Source organism: Aristolochia californica, unplaced genomic scaffold (genome assembly GCF_029961685.1).
Source record: "Aristolochia californica isolate CCGP_79_NKW_82.1479 unplaced genomic scaffold, dmAriCali1.0.hap1 SCAF_2, whole genome shotgun sequence".
In the NCBI taxonomy this organism is placed as follows: domain Eukaryota; kingdom Viridiplantae; phylum Streptophyta; class Magnoliopsida; order Piperales; family Aristolochiaceae; genus Aristolochia; species Aristolochia californica.
Window position 1 is genome coordinate 4,598,953 of NW_027181881.1, and position 18,620 is coordinate 4,617,572.

General features: G+C 38.6%; 2 protein-coding genes across 4 annotated transcripts; both read right to left on the minus strand.

The window, feature by feature from the left end:
- Positions 1-5,155: 5,155 nt before the first annotated feature.
- Positions 5,156-8,384, minus strand: LOC137955680 (cellulose synthase-like protein H1). Of its 2 annotated transcripts, none has more exons than XM_068802739.1 (9): positions 8,115-8,384; positions 7,674-7,998; positions 7,439-7,567; positions 7,222-7,338; positions 6,890-7,102; positions 6,628-6,763; positions 6,358-6,533; positions 5,913-6,263; positions 5,156-5,807 (listed from the first exon to the last, which is right to left on the minus strand). In XM_068802739.1, the coding sequence occupies exons 1-9, from the start codon at positions 8,369-8,371 to the stop codon at positions 5,262-5,264; spliced, it is 2,250 nt and encodes a 749-aa protein (XP_068658840.1). In that variant the 5' UTR covers positions 8,372-8,384; the 3' UTR covers positions 5,156-5,261. The 2 variants fall into 2 exon arrangements, with proteins under 2 accessions (XP_068658840.1, XP_068658839.1); XM_068802738.1 differs by having other exon boundaries at positions 6,358-6,539.
- A 5,358-nt stretch (positions 8,385-13,742) lies between these two features.
- Positions 13,743-17,485, minus strand: LOC137955681 (cellulose synthase-like protein H1). 2 transcript variants are annotated; one of them, XM_068802741.1, is made up of 9 exons: positions 17,175-17,485; positions 16,734-17,058; positions 16,499-16,627; positions 15,737-15,853; positions 15,423-15,635; positions 15,161-15,296; positions 14,891-15,066; positions 14,442-14,792; positions 13,743-14,362 (listed from the first exon to the last, which is right to left on the minus strand). In XM_068802741.1, exons 1-9 carry the CDS (start codon positions 17,429-17,431, stop codon positions 13,817-13,819), a joined length of 2,250 nt encoding a protein of 749 aa, XP_068658842.1. In that variant the 5' UTR covers positions 17,432-17,485; the 3' UTR covers positions 13,743-13,816. The 2 variants fall into 2 exon arrangements, with proteins under 2 accessions (XP_068658842.1, XP_068658841.1); XM_068802740.1 differs by having other exon boundaries at positions 14,891-15,072.
- Positions 17,486-18,620: the final 1,135 nt, after the last annotated feature.

Genomic DNA, 18,620 nt, shown 5'->3' on the forward strand with positions numbered 1-18,620 from the left:
TATTACTAGACAAGGTTCGTCTCATGTTTGTTTGCTTGCGAGGTGGGAGATACATTGTTTAAGTTCAAAAAATTCTTGTCGCGATTCAGAGCTTCACAGCATAAATGGTAAATTCTATTCGTTGTATTTCACAATCTTGGAAGCTGGATTTTTAAATCAGATTATCACGTCGAGCTTATCTCGATCTCAAGGAATTATGCAAAATACGCATTTACAAGGGAATCATCAGAGAGGGACCACTTGGGGACGGTTCACTTCCAGAAGCCTATGACCAGTCTAGTCCAGCAAAAATTTTGGGATTTCTTCCCGAATGAAGAAAAATATGCTTTCCTTCTCGTAAAAATCTTGTAATCCCTGTAATTGTGTAATCACTGTAAATATCTCTCAATCATTCCATGTAAAGAATATTACAATTTTTAAATCGGCTATTTAAGTCCGACGATGTGAATACAATTAAAAACAAAAAATGAATTTTTATTCTTGACTAGGTTTCAGAGCATGAGAATTCATGTCCTTCCCGTCGCCGAAGAACAGAGCTCTTAGTCGTAAAAAAATAGAGCAAGTCTACTTTGTTCAATCGTAAGAACATTGTTCAAAAGTGCTCTCGATGAAGAAGACGACGAACCGAGTCACCCTCCTCCCGCGGACATTCCGGACGTCACCGTCGACTTTAGCCAAGCCATAGCTCGACCTTCCAACACACCGCCTGCCAAAACATTGCCAGCGAAAAAGGAGCTACACACTCTCCACGAAGAAGACGAAGAGGTACGAGAGAAGTTTCTCTGCACCCGCCTCCTTGTGGCCACCACCACCGAAGTCTTTGCCAAACTCCAACAAGATTCCCGAAAGCCGCCGACGAAGCGTAGCCGAACCACCTTCGGTGACATGAGAAGAAGATGCGATTTTTTTCTTCCCTCTCAGTCATCGTCGTAACATTGAGGCGCAATCACCTGAACTCCGGCGGGACTGCCGAAAGTCGATGAACTGCCGCCGAACCACCTTCCTTCCTTCCAAACATAGAACTGTCGCCAAACCACCAACGTTGCCAACGGAGAAAACGAATGTGATTGTTGTTTTAATTTTTTCTTCTTAACTTAGGAACAACTATTCCTTTATTTTCTGCCCAGCACGATCTAGACTCGGACTTGGACTTGGACGGGACCGAGACCCAAAAATGGGTCAACCTAGCGGATCATATCAAATTTCCAGATTGAACCGAGAAAAAATTCTGGTCAACCCAGTTGCTGACTAGACCAATTCTCGGATCGGATCGGATCGGAATCAGAGACCCAAACCGGCCCAGTGAACAGAAAGCGGATCGGACCAGAATTAGAGATCCAAACCGGGTCAACCCAGAGGCAGGAAGCGAACTGGACTCGTATTTTTTGGGTGATTTTATTTTTGTCATCACCGTTCTTCTTGCATCATGTCAAAGGAATCAAAATCAAAGCGTATTTGTACTCACTGTGGTGAAACTGGGCATACGAAGTCAAGATGCTATGAACTTATTTGGTATCCAGAATGGTGAGATCCTACTAAAGCACCTCGCAAACGGAAGGATGCATCGGTTTTAATTGCCACATCTGGTAAGGTTTCTAATACTTCCGCTCCTAGTAGATATAGTAAATGGATAATTGATTCTTGTGTTACTGATCATATAACCTTTGACAATCATCGTGTTAAAATTGTGAAACTATCTGAATAACATATTGTATCTACAACAAATGGTACTTCTACTCACGTTATTGGAGAAGGTTCCATCACCCTCACTAAAAATCTAAGTTTTGATTCTGCATTGGTTGTTCCAATCATAATTTATTATCAGTGGCTCAAATAAGTCGCATTCTGCATTGTCTTGTATTTTTTGGCCTAACCGTTGTGTTTTTATGGACATTCAAACTCGAAAAATAATTGGTTATAGTACTAGAAGGGGGAAACTCTATTACTTTGATCTGAAGCCAGAGAGTTCTCATCAGTTAGCTCAAGCATTCTCTGATTATGAGATTTGGTTATGGCATAAAAGGTTATTTAAATAAATTGTTTCCAAAACTCTTTGCTAGATTATCTATTTCAAATTTTAAGTGTGAGGTATGTGAATTGGCTAAAGGCCATTGTGTTGCCTTTTATATAAGCATGAATAGGAGTCCAACACCCTTTATGATTATCCACTCTGATGTATAGGGTCCAGCAAATATAACCTCTCTTAGTGATAAACAATGATTTGTTTTATTTATTGATGATCATACCCGTATGACTTGGATTGGCTTAATGAAATAAAAAAGTGAAACTAGTTCACTGTTCAAACAATTTCACAGAATGATAGCCACTCAGTACCATTCTACAATACATACTCTCCGCAGTGACAATGGTGGAGAATTTGTTAATTAAGGTTTGAAAGAATATCTGGAGGATCATGGTATTACTCATCAAACTACTTGTCTATACACCGCTCATGAAAATGGGGTTATAGAGTGAAAGAACCGCCACCTTCTTGAGGTTGTTCATGTTTCCTTATTTGAAGCTCATATGTCGACTAGTTACTAGGGTGAAGCCATCACAATTGCAACTTATATTATCAACCGAATACCCTTGATGCATTAAAATTTCAGACTCCCTTGAGTTTTCTTCATGAAACGATAAGTTCACCTGTTATGCCGAATCGGCCACTTAGAGTTTTTGTATATGTAACCTTTGTTCATCTCCATAAGCCATTGAGAAATAAATTGGAACCCCGAGCTCTCAAGTGTGTCTTTGTTGGATATGCTCAACATCAGAAAGGTTATCACTATTACCATCCTCCCTCTCGCAATTTGTATGTCATTCTTGATGTAGTATTTCACAAAGATAACATGTATTATTCCACTCCCGAATCTTCAATTCAGGGGAGAACATGATTGAATTTCAGACCCTTAATCATCATTTGGACATCTTGGATACTACAAGTGGTAAGCATTCAGATTATAGCAATGAGCATCAAAATGATACAAATGAGCATGATTCACCGGATGGAGACAAACAAGACCAGATGGAAGTGATGCAACTAGAGTCTCAACCGACATTTCCCCCCTTCATAATGTTCCAATGGATCAATTGCTTTTTGAGTCTGAGTTCATGTCTGAGCCTTAGGTAAGTTCCAAAACTCAACTAAGAGTGTTACCTCATCGAACCACAAGAGGAAAACCTAGAGTCGATTATGAACCTCTTCTCACCTCTAAATCTCTGTATCTCATGCATAATTTTGTGTCTTATCATAGATTGTCAAAGGCAAATCAAGTATTTATGAATCAATTATCTACTATATCTATTCCTAATAGTGTGCAAGACGCCTTGAAAGATCCTAAGTGGAAAGAAGTTATGAATGAAGAAATGAGGTCCCTCCAGAAGAATTCAATGTGGGAAGTGGTTGACCTACCTGTAGGACAGACACAATTCATATGTAGGTGGGTATTTACCATTAAATATAAAGTTGATGACACTATTGAGAAGTTCAAAGTCAGACTTATCGCCATAAAGTATACTCAAACCTACGGGATCGATTATATGGAGACTTTCGCACCTGTGGTCAAAATCAATATTGTTCGGATTCTACTATCTCTGGTTGTGATTCTTGACTGACCCTTATATTAGTTTGATGTTAGAAACACATTTTTCACGAAGATCTCCAAGAAGAAGTATGTATGAAATTACCTCCTGGATGTATTATGCAAACCAAAGGATGCAAACAACTATGTAAACTGAGGAAATCCCTATATGGTTTGAAGCAAACCCCGAGGGCATAGTTTGGAAGGTTCATAAATTTTATGAAATCCATCGGATACAAGCAAAACAACTCAAATCATACTCTCTTCCTGAAATCTAACAAGGAGGTCCTCACAACTCTTATTGTGTATGTTAATGATATGATAATAACTGGGAATGATCCAGAAGAAAGAAGGCATTACAAAGTCATCTTGCCAAAGAGTTTGAAATGAAAGATCTTGGCTACTTGAAATATTTTCTTGGTATTGAAGTGTCAAGATCGAATGAAGGAATTTCTCTAGCTCAACGAAAATATACTTTGGACTTATTGAAGGAAACTGGTATGACAACACATAGTTTAATCAGTGCTCCCATGGAAGAAAATCTAAAACTGGGAACACATTCAGATCAAGTCATTGCTAACTAGGAATATTACTAGAGACTAGTTGAGAGGTTAATGTATTTTGCACATACCAGACCAAATTTAGCTTATGTACTAATTGTACTTAGTCAATTTATGCACTCTTCAAGTGAATAACATATGAATGTCTTCAACCGTAGCCTGCGCTACTTGAAATCATTTCCTGGGAAAGGAATTTTATTTAAAAAGGGAGGCGACTTGAAAATTTAAGGTTGTACTGATGCCAATTGGGTTGACTCAATAGAGGATCGGCGATCTACATCTGGATACTTTACATTTGTAGGTGGAAATCTATTCACTTGGAGAAGTAAGAAACAAGTGGTGGTGGCTAGATCATCAATTGAAGCTAAATACAAGGGAATGACCAAGGCAATATGTGAATTATTATAAATAAAAAATATTATGCAAGAACAACACATTAAGGAGACAAGTCCAGTGAACTTATATTGTGAGAGTAAGGTAGCATGTGATATTGCCCACAACCCAGTCCAACATGATAAAAGTAAACATGTTGAAGTTGATAGGCATTTTATCAAGGAAAAGCTAGAAGGAAGAATCATTGAAGTCCCTCATGTTTGATCTGAAGATCAGCTTGCCGAAGTATTGATCAAGGCAGTGTCTTACAGATCTTTTATCAATTATCTCAACAAATTGGGCATGAGTGATATCTATGCACCAACTTGAGGGGGAGTATTGAGATTTCTTCCCCGTATGAAAAAAAAATTCTTTCCTTCTCTTAAAAATTTTGTAATCCCTGCAATTGTGTTATCATTGTAAATCCCTCTCCTTCATTCCATGTGTAGATTATTACAATATGTAAATCGGCTATTTAAACCCGACGATGTGAAAACAAATAACAACATAAATTGAATTCTTATTCTTTTCTTAAATATCTTATATAAGGGCACACCTCTTCTCTTCCATAAAAAAGTTAGTTCTTTTTAACTGGTAATTAAATAGTTCAGTGCCCAAGGCCGTACACCGTTAAAGCCAATCTAAACCCATAATGTCTCAATGATTTCATTCATTTAATTCTAAGCACATTTCATTTTGCTTGGCTGATATTTATTTTGCTCACCAATCCGGTATAAAGCAATTGCATTCACAATTTGAGACCTATGCTGAAGTTGAAGAAGAGAAGAGCCAAAGCTGCTGCTTTGAAGAGGACCGACCATGGAATCCCATAATTCCCTCCACGAAAGAACCCTTTCACGAATGGCAGGAAGCTCACCACCACCCAAACACTGCAAAACAGCTCGCCTAGCTGCGTCCCTAAAATGTCTTCTCCCACCATTACTCTTGACAAGGTCACCAACAGTGCTCCTATATGCACCAGCACCAACGCCGTCCCACTGACGAACAGCGGCGACGAGTCGAACGTCCACTGCACTGCATTTCCGTTCGAATCCTCGTAGGAATCGTTCTTTTCCTTTCTCGTGAGTTCGAAGAGGGTCTCCGACAAACCCACGAGCTTGAGTAAAACGCTCAGTAATCCGTACAACCAAGACGTCGCCGACGTTATCCGTCTCATGCGTTCGTTGTTCCACCATGCTCGGACTGACTGCCCGCATGCGATGAACTCTACTAGCGTGTAGAGCTGGTAAAGCAAGAAGAGGGTGATCGGGATTATCACTGCCGGCTCCGTGACCTGGTTCAAAATGAGCGGTCGGGTGAGAATGATAGAGAGGAAGATAAGGTCTAAAAGATCTGAGAACCCTCTTGAAAGTTTAAAACAGTCGCAGTACAGACTCACGTTGGGGAGGAAAGAGGTGCCGCTCAGGAGACAATATGCCGGTAGCAACGAGTAGCAGAGCTCTGGAATAGAGCGAGCGGCCCACAGCAGAAAAGCAATATACGCCATGCATTGCCGGACTTTGAGCTTCTTGGTGAGTGTTCCTAGGACTGGGCTATGCTTGTGGAAGAAAGTCTCAAGAAGGCCAGTCGCCCATCTCTTCTGCTGCAACATGGAAGTGGCGAAACTAGTTGGAGCACAACCCAGAAAGGCCGTGGGATTCGGCTCTAGGACCACTGTTCTCCAACCCATCGAGTGGATCTTAATTCCTGTCAAAACATCCTCAGAAGCGGCTCCGTAAACCAATCCCACCTATAAAAAATGGAGTAAATATGATTAGAAGTAGAAAAAAATATATATATAAGGATTTCTCTCTGAATATTGACAGTTGCAGCACTCTACGCACCTCATCTCCCCATTTGGTACCCAACTCGTAGCAGCAATCGGCGACCTCGATGGCGGCTTCAAAGCAGCTCGAAATGTCAGGTCGATTTGTTTTCTCTATAATTCCACTTATTGTCCGGTTTGTTGAAGCCATAAATGACGCCGATTGCCCAAACTTTCTGGCTACACCTTGCTTATCTGATCCTGTGAAACGCTTACAGTTAAGAACAGAGAAAAATACAAAGAATCTATCAGCCAAAAGAAAAAAATCAAAAAGACTGTCGGAGTCTACCGTTCACATAATCAAGTTTTGTTGTATTGTTTTCTGGATTTTGAGGATGCTGTCCGTAAATGATTTTTCTTCTATGGAAGCAACCAGTTCCTCCGTAAAATGGTCCTTGAATGCCTGCAAATCCTGGCACCAGTGCCTGAAGATAATACATGAATTTAAATTATCAAAACTTTATTGAACAAAAATCTGACCAATGTCTTGTTTTATCTGGTTGTCGAATCATAAGAATCTGTTCTAACAAATGTCCTAGACCAAAACTTACTTCCTGCAAAACAATGAACAGATTCCCCAAGGGGTCATCTTTGGGAGCTCCATGGAAGCGCTGAAAGCACTGCACAAATCCGCTCTCTGTTTCAGTGTGGGTGCCCAGCAGTAGACACATCGCATGGAGGATAATCTGTGGATTATTGACAAACATGTCGCAGTCCACATTCAGCATAAACGGAGCATTCGTCATGACCCCAGATACTCTCGTCTGATCATCCAAAAAACCAAATCAATCATCCAAATTAGGAACGATTTCTGGGCGAAGCAATTGTAAATCCCTTGTTCATGATCATATTCAGCAGAGGGCAACGCAACCGTAGTTGTTACCAGGACATTCATGGCTCCTGCTTTGTGGTGATGTGAGATTTTTGGCCGCTTCTCTCTCGAAATGTAAATCAAGTGAGGAACGCCGTCCAGAAGATTCTCCGTGTTCTCGCTAACTACCTGCTAGAACAAGGCATAAGCACTGATAGCAGCCTCTTGACTATTGAATCCTCTAGACGAGTTATTCACAAATTAGCCGTAGAACTCTTGAGTTATGTACCTTAATGATACTTGGGTGGTTGCCGCGTTCAATTCTAGAAAACTCTGGGTGTTCTCTTGTTAAATGCAAGAGAGCTGCTGAATTTCTGCCGGCCTCCTCAATTTTTTGGCGAAGTTCATAATACTGCTCCTGCGTGGATAGGAAAAAGAACACGTTAATGAAATTTAATTCATAATTGCAGATTCTCTTAAGAATACGTAAACAGACTGGGATTTGAAGAACTACACGAATTCACCTTCGTTTCTCTCCATTCTCCAGAAAAATCTGTTGAACATCGTCTAGGCGGTTGGGAGTGTCTGGAAAAGTACACGGAAGGAGCTCGAACCTCGACCTTGTATTTCTTGCAGAAGGGGATCCACCGCTTGGCGAACTCTGCTGCTTGGAGTAACGAGTAAAAAGTGACCGGCGAGCCACCGTCGTCTGAGACATAGCAAGCTAGCTTGTTCGCTGGGTAATCCACGGCCAACAAAGAAAGTACAGTGTCGATAGTGATGATGGGAGGTTCGAGAGCAGCATCTGCCGTGGTCACAAACATGTCCACCGGAGGAAGCTCCGAAACTCTTTTCAATTCGTATCATCAATTAACAGAGAAAAAATGGAACATCGGTTTAAGCCCAGTTTGAATATGCAAAGAAAAGCCAAAGAAAACGGAATAAATTACAGTCGCTTGAGTTACCTCCCCAAGAGTCGTTCTGGGTGTGTTTTGTAAACAACAGGGCTCCAGTTGATATTCATGTTCAAGAGCCAGATGAATGCGAACCACAACTCGCATCGGAACGCCAGGAGCCAAGTGTAGCCATTACTCCCCAGGTGTACGTAGCGGTAGAGGAGGAGGGAGAGAAGAAGGAAGAAGATGGCAAGATCGCAGACTCTCCTGAGAGAGTTCTTGCGAGAAATTCTCTCCTGGAGGAGAGCAGAAGAGAGCTGAGCCATAGCAAAAGATAGTCGTGGGGATGGATCGGTCTCAAGCTTAAATTATTGTTCGACAGAAAACGTGAGTGTCTGGCTCTCTTAACGAATGGTTCGGACAAGGTTCGTCTCATCATGTTTGTTTGCTTGCGAGGTGGGAGCTACATGTTTTGAGTTCGACAAATTCTTTTCTCGATTCAGAGCTTCAAAGCATAAACGGTAAATGTTATTCGTATATTTCACAATCTAGGAAGCTGGATTTTTAAATCAGATTATCACGACGAGTTCATCTCAATCTCAGGGAATTCTGCGAATTACGCATTTACAGGGGAATCATCAGAGAGGAACCACTTGGGGACGATTCACTTCCAGAAGCCTCTGACCAGTTCAGTCCAGCAAAAATATCTTCAATGTGGGCACGTCTCTTCTCTTCCATAAAAAATCTAATTCTCTCTACCTAGTAATTGACCAGTACAGTGCCCAAGGCCGTACGCGGTTAAAGCAAATCCAAACCCATAATGTCCCAATGATTTCATTCATCGGATGGGATATAGGACCAGATTTTTTTTTTCTAATGCAGGATCAGTTGAAACAAAAAAAAAATTAGAACCTCTAAAAAATTTCCTTAGGGAACGGTTACAATATTAAAATTGGGTCGAAATTTATCTCGAAATGATTAATCAAAGTTAAAAAATCTCTTTTCTAAGGCCCATTGGGTCGAAATTTATTTCGAAATGATTAATCAAAGTTAAAAAATCTCTTTTCTAAGGCCCATTGAGAAGATGAATTCTAATGCTTTCGAGAAAAGAGTAAGAATCATAAATTGGTTGAAGCTAATGTATTCAAATTCGGCTATAAATCTGGTTTTGGTTCTTCATTTTTTACTTCAAACAAATTATATATCTTTATTATATATATATCTTTTTTCTCATCTTGTTTTTCCCTTTTCTCATATATTTTGGTCAAATGAATTTTGATTAAATGTAAGTACCACGACATGTGGAAATCTTTATTATAAAGTATATTTTTCTTGTACTTCTTCTTTACTTCTCCTGTTCAAACTAAAGATCTCTAGTTCTACGTGTTCGCCTTATTGGAAACGTTAATTCTCTATACTTTTGATTCTATGTGTCCTCTTTATATGAAATTTGGTCCATAGACATATTTTGATAGGTAGAACTAAATTACATAAAAAAATATAAATAATGACAAGGTAAAATAACTAAAATGCCCCTATTCTTATTTTTTAACACAAAAGATAAGAGAAAGACGAGAAGAATGGTAACATTTACAAATTAATTTTTTAATAAATTCAGTACTTATGTACTTGCCTAAGATTGCTTCTTTCTTCGGTACTAGTGGCTCTCTTAGTAAAATATCGTATAAACATGCTCTATTCCGTTGTTCATAATTTTGGGTTTAATCAATTACTACAAAAGATATGATCTTCTTTTTGTGTAAATAAATGATGTTTAAACCATTGTTAGTGACTTAGTGCCAACGGTTCTAAATTGTTGGATTTATTCATGTTTATACTAGTGAATTCAAATATTTTGTGATAACATTTCTAATATTGCTATCACAAAAGATCTAAAAAATATCTCCAAGGGTGATTACATTGAAGGAAAATATCACTCTATAAGAGATATGTTGAAGAAATAGGAGGTCGTTGTGTGTCAGGCTTGTTCTTATTGCAATTTAATTAATTTGGTCTTTTTGTTCGAATTATTGGAAAGGAGTGACCTATCAAGTCCCGCTCTCGCTAGGGATGCTTACTCATTCTTAAAGAAGGTTTCCCTGAATCTTTGAAAGAGTGTAAGTTTATGTGGGTCTTTTGTTCTTTGGGTGGAGGGGCCTCCTGCAGGGACTCAACTAATCTAAATGTCTTCACAAATGTATATTTGAAAATTTGTAAATTTCAATTGTTGTGTTATATGTGTTTATATTTGTGAATACTTACTAGATATTGCTTTAATGTTCAACTTTCCTGTAAGGTATGAACTCATACGTGTATACATACAAGAGGGTCTCAATAGGTATTGACAGTTGGGTCTCAATAGGGAGTGATGGTTGAATATCTAATTGTTTAGCCCTATGGGATTGAGAAGGTACAATCTCTTTAGTGGCTAATACTAAAATTAGTATAGAGCTTTATGATGAGCTCCTTAGGTTCTGAGTATGTTGTGGACGGTGATTACCTTATGTTGAACTTCCCCATTAAATATACACTGGTACTTGTATATGGAAGGGTCTCAATAGGTAGTGAGGGTTGGATAACTAAATTGTTCAAGCCTATGGAACTGAATGAGTACAATTTCCTTAGTGGCTTATACTCAATCTGGTGTAGAGCTTTACCCTGAACTCTTTAGGTTCTAAGTATACTATGAACAAATACTGCTGAACTTGACGACCACGAGCACTAATTGAGTTGATTCTCCAACATTAGATTCCTAGAAATATATTTTTGTGTAGGTCTGTGTTAATTACTCATATATATTGAATGATTTCATGTAATGCCTTTGGTCATGGTTTGATTTTACATTGTTTGAAAAATTGAAAGTTTTGATATTTTGAAACCAAGTTGGCGATTGTTGGAATTAATTGTTTCAGATATATATTTTTATAAACTTAAAACAACCATGAATTTGTAGGTGTGGGGTTCATATTCAACTGCATAGTTAGTTGTAATGTTCAGTACATGGAATACTGACTAGCACATCCCCTTGTAGAGGGGGTTTATTAAGGCATATTAACCTTTAGTGAATGGCTACCTAGGGGGGTTATTAATGAATGGTTACCTGGGGTAGTCATTAATAAATGACTGCCTAGGATAGTAATTTGTGAATGACAAGCTTGGGGAGATTCATCCCATCCGTGATTATGACCTTTTGGAAACATATAAATACCTCCATAATCTTACAAGTGAGACGTGCTATTAGACCCAGTCTTGTTGAAGGGGAGCAAGCTAATCACTTGAAATCATTCTGACGAAACTATGTTCTTTAGACTTCAATTAAGTTAGTTTCAAAATCAATGGTTTGTATATTATTACATTTTTTATATATTGACATGATTTTATTATCACATATGTCTTATGCAATCCACTACCTCCTTGCCCTACAACTTGCCATCCAAAGTGAGAGAGGGGATGTCTTCTTGCAAAAATCCAATTTTGCCATAAAAAAATTGGATTTATATGCATCACCAAATCCCACCCTCTCTCTTGCCCGAACAATTTAAAACCCTACCCAATAGATGAAAATGTTAATTTGATGTTACGATCTTCAATTTGTTGCTTCCCTACTCTTTAGCATGCCATCCGAATGGAGAAAGCTTATATATGTGTTAATTAAGTCCATGAGACAAATTATCAATTCACTTGAAATTTAATTTCCCTTGGTAAAAGGGTTTTGTAGATCTTTCCATAATTGATACTAATGTCTAACTTTGTTTCCCATTCCCTAATGAAAATGTACCCGAATTTCTTATTTAAGAAGAAATAGACAATAAACTTACTTTTCCAAGGGACCATTTGTGCAGCCATAGGAAAACAAAATGATGGGAATTTTTTTTTCCCTTTGACCAGTTTTCTTATATTTGAGTTCCCATAAGAAACAACAAGAAAACTAGTTATAATATTTGTATTTACACTAGATATAAATTAATTCTTATAAATATTGAAAAGAATTTTAAAAGTAAAAGATAAGTGATGAAGAACCACTTCCATACTTCTTGGTTTATTTTTCCTATAGGAAACTCATTTTCCTATTTTAAATTATTTTTTAAATGTAAGATAAATCAAGAGGAAAATATTTTCAGTTCCCAAAAAATGACACTTAATGCGAGAAAATTTTGATCAACAAGAAAACGCTTCTATGACATTTTTTCCAATACTTTTGGCACCTTGGGGGGGGGGGGGGGGGGGGGTGGTGTGCGCGTTCAGTGCACATTGTAAGTGCAAAGGGAAAGTGGATTACATTGTAAAGTACTTTCCCTGGGGAAAGTGAGAGGGAATGTAAAGTACATGTTTGTGTTAGTGTGAGCAATGGAAAATGCAGTGTAAAATACTTGTTTGTGTTAGTGTTCACAATGTAAAGTACAATGTACATTACTTGTTTGTGTTAGTGTGCACAATGGAAAGTGTGGTGTAAAGTGCATATAGATTATTTATTAAATAAAATATTTTGATATATCTGACTTTCAAAAAATTAAAGTAATATTAGTTAATACATTTCACTTACGTTGCGCACTAACAGGGCCTATAAGTGATTTAACGTGTAGTATTAGAATATATTAATATCCTAATTAATGAAAACTATATTATATTACTTATTGATTATAGTTTATTATAAATTAATACAATAATTACGTGCGACTAGAATAAATTATTAAAAATAAATAAATAAAAATAAAAAATAACATAAGTGAATATAATAAATAAATAAATTATTTTTTAATAACGTAAGATATGTTTTAACATTAAAAACCACTAATTTACTACAATAATTAAAATTTTAATATAATAAATAAATATATGTTTATCAATAACATAATATATTTTTATGTATTATTAATTAAAAATATATTGTCACAAAATTTAAAACCATTGGTTTAATTAATTATAGCAATGGGATAATTAAACCAAAATAATTTATCAAATATTTATTTTAATAATATTTTAATTATGACTATTAAATAACTAATTTAATATAGTAATTATAAAATAAATATATTAAATAAATAAAAATATTTATTTTATAAATAAAAAAATATAAATTATTAAAATATAAAAAAATATAAATTATGACTATTATAGCAATGGGCGCTCCGATGGTACGTCGAGAGGGAGAAGAGAGGGAGGCCAAGAGGCTCTGTGACAGAGGCTCGACCTCTCGTGCTCATCGACGGAGGTCGAGAGGGAGGCCGATAGAGAAGAGAAGCCGAAAGTCTCACAACAGAGGGTGATTGAAATCGCTGAAGGTCACGAGCGAGCATGAGAGAAAATGGTTTTTCTCCTAAACCCTTGTTCGACAGAGGTTCCTTCCAGACAGCCTGAGCCCGAGATGTAATTGAGAGATGGTAAGTGAATTCAGAGCTGGACCCCTCTGAATTCACTTACCATCGCTTTATGCCTAAAAAGTTGTATTTCGCTTCCCCCTTGCACTTACGTTGCATGCTAACGCATTTTGGCTCCATTTACCTAACAAAAGTGAAATACGTTTCACTTATCTCTGCACACTAACAGGGCCTTAATGTTAAATTTATTAATAAATATTTGCTAGTACATTAATTGAAGTTTGGATACTATCAACTAGTGGTCTGAACATAATTATTATCCATCAGCCGTTATCACACTTGAAATCCGAAACTTAAAAAAATTCACAGGAAACAATCATTTAATTCTAAGCACATTTCATTTTGCTTGGCTTATTTCTTTTGCTCACCAATGCTGATATAAAGCAATTCCATTCACAATTTGAGACCTCTGCTGAAGTAGAAGAAGAGAAGAGCCAAAGCTGCTGCTTTGAAGAGGACAGACCATGGAATCCCATAATTCCCTCCACGAAAGAACCCTTTCACGAATGGCAGGAAGCTCACCACCACCCAAACACTGCAAAATAGCTCGCCTGGCTGCGTCCCTAAAACGTCTTCTCCCACCATTACTCTTGACAAGGCCACCAACAGTGCTCCTATATGCACCAGCACCAACGCCGTCCCACTGACGAACAGCGGCGACGAGTCGAACGTCCACTTCACTGCATTTCCGTTCGAATCCTCGTCGGAATCGTTCTTTTCCTTTCTCGTGAGTTCGAAGAGGGTCTCCGACAAACCCACGAGCTTGAGTAAAACGCTCAGTAATCCATACAACCAAGACGTCGCCGACGTTATCCGTCTCATGCGTTCGTTGTTCCACCATGCTCGGACTGACTGCCCGCTTGCGATGAACTCTACTAGCGTGTAGAGCTGGTAAAGCAAGAAGAGAGTGATCGGGATTATCACTGCCGGCTCCGTGATCTGGTTCAAAAGAGAGGAAGATAAGGTCTAAAAGATCCGAGAACCCTCTTGGTTTAAAACAGTCGCAATACTGACTCACCTTGGGGAGGAAAGAAGTGCCGCACAGGAGACAATATGCCGATAGCAATGAGTAGCAGAGCTCTGGAACAGAGCGAGCGGCCCACAGCAGAATAACCAGATACGCTATGCATTGCCGGACTTTGAGCTTCTTGGTGAGTGTTCCTAGGACTGGGCTATGCTTGTGGAAGAAAGTCTCCAGAAAGCCAGTCGCCCATCTCTTCTGCTGCAACATGAAAGTGGCGAAACTAGTTGGAGCACAACACAGAAAGGCCGTGGGATTCGGCTTTACGACCACTGTTCTCCAACCCATCGAGTGGATCTTAATTCCTGTCAAAATATCCTCAGAAGCAGCTCCGTAAACCAATCCCACCTATAAAAAAATGGAGTAAATATGATTAGAAGTAAAAAACAAAAAATTATATATAAGGATTTCGCTCTCAATATTGACAGTTGCAGTACTCTACGCACCTCATCTCCCCAGCTGGTACCCAACTCGTAGCGGCAATCGGCGACCTCGACGGCGGCTTCAATGCAGCTCGAAATGTCTGGTGGATTTGTTTTCTCGATAATTCCACTTATTGTCTGGTTTGTTGAAGCCATAAATGACGGCGATTGCCCAAACTTTCTGGCTACACCTTTCTTATCTGATCCTATGAAACGCTTTCAGTTAAGAACGGAGAGAAATACAAAGAATCTATCTGCCAAAAGAAAAAAACCAAAAAGACTGTTGGAGTCTACCGTTCACATAATCAAGTTTTGTCGTATTTTTTTCTGGGTTTTGAGGATGCTGTCCGTAAATGATTTTTCTTCTATGGAAACAACCAGTTCCTCCGTAAAATGGCCCTTGAATGCCTGCAAATCCTGTCAGGTTTGTCTGAGGATAATACACGAATTTCAATTATCAAAACTTTATTGATAAAAAATCTGACCAATGTCTTGTTTTATCAAGTTGTCGATTCATAAGAACCTGTTCTAACAAATGTTCTAGGCAAAAACTTACTTCCTGCAAAACAATGAACTGATTCCCCAAGGGGTCATCTTTGGGAGCTCCTTCGATGCCCTGAAAGCACTGCACAAATCCGCTCTCTGTTTCAGTGTAGGTGCCCAGCAGCAGACACATCGCATGGAGGATAATCTGTGGATTATTGACAAACATGTCGCAGTCCACATTCAGCATAAACGGAGCATTCGTCATGATCCCAGATACTCTCGTCTGATCATCCAAAAAACCAAATTAATCATCTAAATTAGGAACGATTTCTGGGCGAAGCAATTTGCAGTTCATGATCACATTCAGGAGAGGGCGGTTGTTACCAGGACATTCATGGCTCCTGCTTTGTGGTGATGTGGGATTTTTGGCCGCTTCTCTCTCGAGACGTAAATCAAGTGAGGAACACCGTCCGGAAGATTCTCCGTGTTCTCTCTGACTACCTGCGTCAGCAATGATAGCAGCCTCATGAATATTCAATTGAGAATTTTAGGTTTTTACCCAATTTTTTAAATATAATTATACAAATAACGAATTTTTAATATATTTACAAAAATACCCACGGTAATTATGTATCACCGCCTCATCATAACATTTCCGCACTCATTGAGTCAAACAACACATCAACTGACATGTCATCTTACAAACACGATCACCTGTATACCTTAAATGTTTCGATGAATTTAATTTTTAAAATCTATAATTATATTTGATTTTTTTATTTTAAATAAATAATAAATGGTACTATATGGATGATGATTTGTCATACAATGTTGTGGCATCTTATATGGGTGATGACATGTCTATAAGATGATGTGTAAGAATATGTGTATGTCTATAAGATGATGTGTAAGAGTATGTGTTGATCGATACATTGAGTGCTAATGTCTAATGATGCATGGTGACGTAATCGGTTAAAGTTAATTTATTAATTTTGACTATACACATATGTCATTGGATATTTTTCTAAATTAGTTTAAAAATTTATCATTTGTCTAATTATGTTTAAAAAATTTGGTAAAAACCTACATGACCCTCAATTCGACAGGTTATTCACAAATTAGGCGTAGAACTCTCGAGTTATGTACCTTAATGATACTTGGGTGGTTGCCGCGTTCAATTCTAGAGAACTCTGGTTCTTCTCTTGTTAAATGCAAGAGAGCTTCTGAATTTCTGCCGGCCTCCTCAATTTTTTGGCGAAGTTCATAATATTGCTCCTGCGTGGATAGGAAAAAGGACCCGTTAATGAAATTTAATGCATAATTGCAGATTCTCTTAAGAAAACGTAAACAGACTGGGATTTGAAGAGCTACACGAGTTCACCTTCATTTCTCTCCATTCTCCAGAAAAATCTGTTGAACATCCTCTAGGTGGCTGGGAGTGTCTGGAGAAGTACACGGAAGGAGCTCGAACCTCGACCTTGTATTTCTTGCAGAAGGGGATCCACTGCTTGGCGAACTCTGCTGCTTGGAGTAACGAGTAAAAAGTGACCGGCGAGCCACCGTCGTCTGAGACATAGCAAGCTAGCTTGTTCGCTGGGTAATCCACGGCCAACAAAGAAAGTACAGTGTCGATAGTGATGATGGGAGGTTCGAGAGCAGCATCTGCCGTGGTCACAAACATGTCCACCGGAGGAAGCTCCGAAACTCTTTTCAATTCGTATCATCAATTAACAGAGAAAAAATGGAACATCGGTTTAAGCACAGTTTGAATATGCAAAGAAAAGCCAAAAAAAACGGAATAAATTACAGTCGCTTGAGTTACCTGCCCAAGAGTCGTTCTGGGTGTGTTTTGTAAACAACAGGGCTCCAGTTGATATTCATGTTCAAGAGCCACATGAATGCGAACCACAACTCGCATCGGAACGCCAGGAGCCAAGTGTAGCCATTACTCCCCAGGTGTACGTAGCGGTAGAGGAGGAGGGAGAGAAGAAGGAAGAAGATGGCTAGATCGCAGACTCTCCTGAGAGAGTTCTTGCGAGAAATTCTCTCCTGGAGGAGAGCAGAAGAGAGCTGAGCCATAGCAAAAGACGGTCGTGGGGATGGATTGGTCTCAAGCTTAAATTATTGTTCTGCTTTCTGATCGAATGGTTCCAGTTATTACTAGACAAGGTTCGTCTCAGGTTTGTTTGCTTGCAAGTTCTTGTCTCGATCCAGAGCCGGCCGGCATAAACGGTAGATGCTATTCATTGCATTTCTCAATCTTGGATTGTGACGTCGAGCCCATCTCGATCTCCGGGGAATTCTGCAAATTACGCATTTACTGGGGAACCTCTAGAGATGGACCACTCGGGGACGACTCTGTCAGAAGCCTTGGACCAGTTCTGTCCTGCAAAAATATCTCTTCCATAAAAAATCTACCTCTTTCTGTCTAGAAATTGACCAGTCCAGTGCCCAAGGCTGACGTGTTTAAATCAAATCCAAACCCATAATGTCCAAATTCACATGGTTAGTGAAAATACTCCTCCCAGTTCTCACACTACTATTCAATTTTTTTTTTAAGGGTGAGGATGGTTCAACCACCCTACCTTTCTCTCTCTCAATCCCTCTTTACCAAGTCATCATTTGATGAGATTTTGACATATGACCAACCAAATCCTTATTTCATGAGATTGTGATAGGTAACAAAGTCAAGTTTTTATTCCATGAGATTGTAGCAAGTAGAAAGACCAATCTTTTGCCATGTGGAGTTCTTGTTGGCACTATGTGTCACTTATGTGCCAACTCTTCTGCATGTGTGGCGCTTAAATGACATTTAAATGATATTTTCCTTAATTTGATTTTGGTGGTGGCCTGATACAATTGACTTCATCTTGGCGCTTAAATGACATCTAAATGACATTTTCCTTAATTTGATTTTGGTGGTGGCCTGATACAATTGACTTCATCTTGATCATAGATCAGACATCTATCTTGATAACCAATCCAGATTTTGACAGAAAATTTGGTTTTGGAAATTGTGATACAATTTGACTGAACTTCTGTGCTTTAGCCATTAGGAGGTTCGACTTGGCCATCAATCATTTGGTGATCAAGTTCTTTCAATCTTTAATTTGATGATTGATGAATGTCAATGATCCATACCACCACTAATCAATCAATGCAAATTGCACTATGTTAGCTAATATTATAAGGAAGCAACAAAATTCAATGCTTGAACAATTTGAAGGGGCAAGATTTCGATCTCACCTTAGATGCTACTTGTGTCGGG

What these genes read in the sequence shown, in the direction of transcription:
- LOC137955680 (XM_068802738.1), bottom strand. Translation starts at nt 8,371, where the DNA reads ATGGCTCAGCTCTCTTCTGCTCTCCTCCAGGAGAGAATTTCTCGCAAG. An exon ending in TGTTCATTGTTTTGCAGGAA is followed by an intron (nt 6,764 to 6,889) that starts GTAAGTTTTGGT and finishes TATTATCTTCAG; the next exon opens with GCACTGGTGCCAGGATTTGC. An exon ending in AAAACTTGATTATGTGAACG is followed by an intron (nt 6,540 to 6,627) that starts GTAGACTCCGAC and finishes AGCGTTTCACAG; the next exon opens with GATCAGATAAGCAAGGTGTA.
- LOC137955681 (XM_068802740.1), bottom strand. Translation starts at nt 17,431, where the DNA reads ATGGCTCAGCTCTCTTCTGCTCTCCTCCAGGAGAGAATTTCTCGCAAG. An exon ending in CAGGAGCCATGAATGTCCTG is followed by an intron (nt 15,636 to 15,736) that starts GTAACAACCGCC and finishes TTGGATGATCAG; the next exon opens with ACGAGAGTATCTGGGATCAT. An exon ending in AGTTCATTGTTTTGCAGGAA is followed by an intron (nt 15,297 to 15,422) that starts GTAAGTTTTTGC and finishes TATTATCCTCAG; the next exon opens with ACAAACCTGACAGGATTTGC.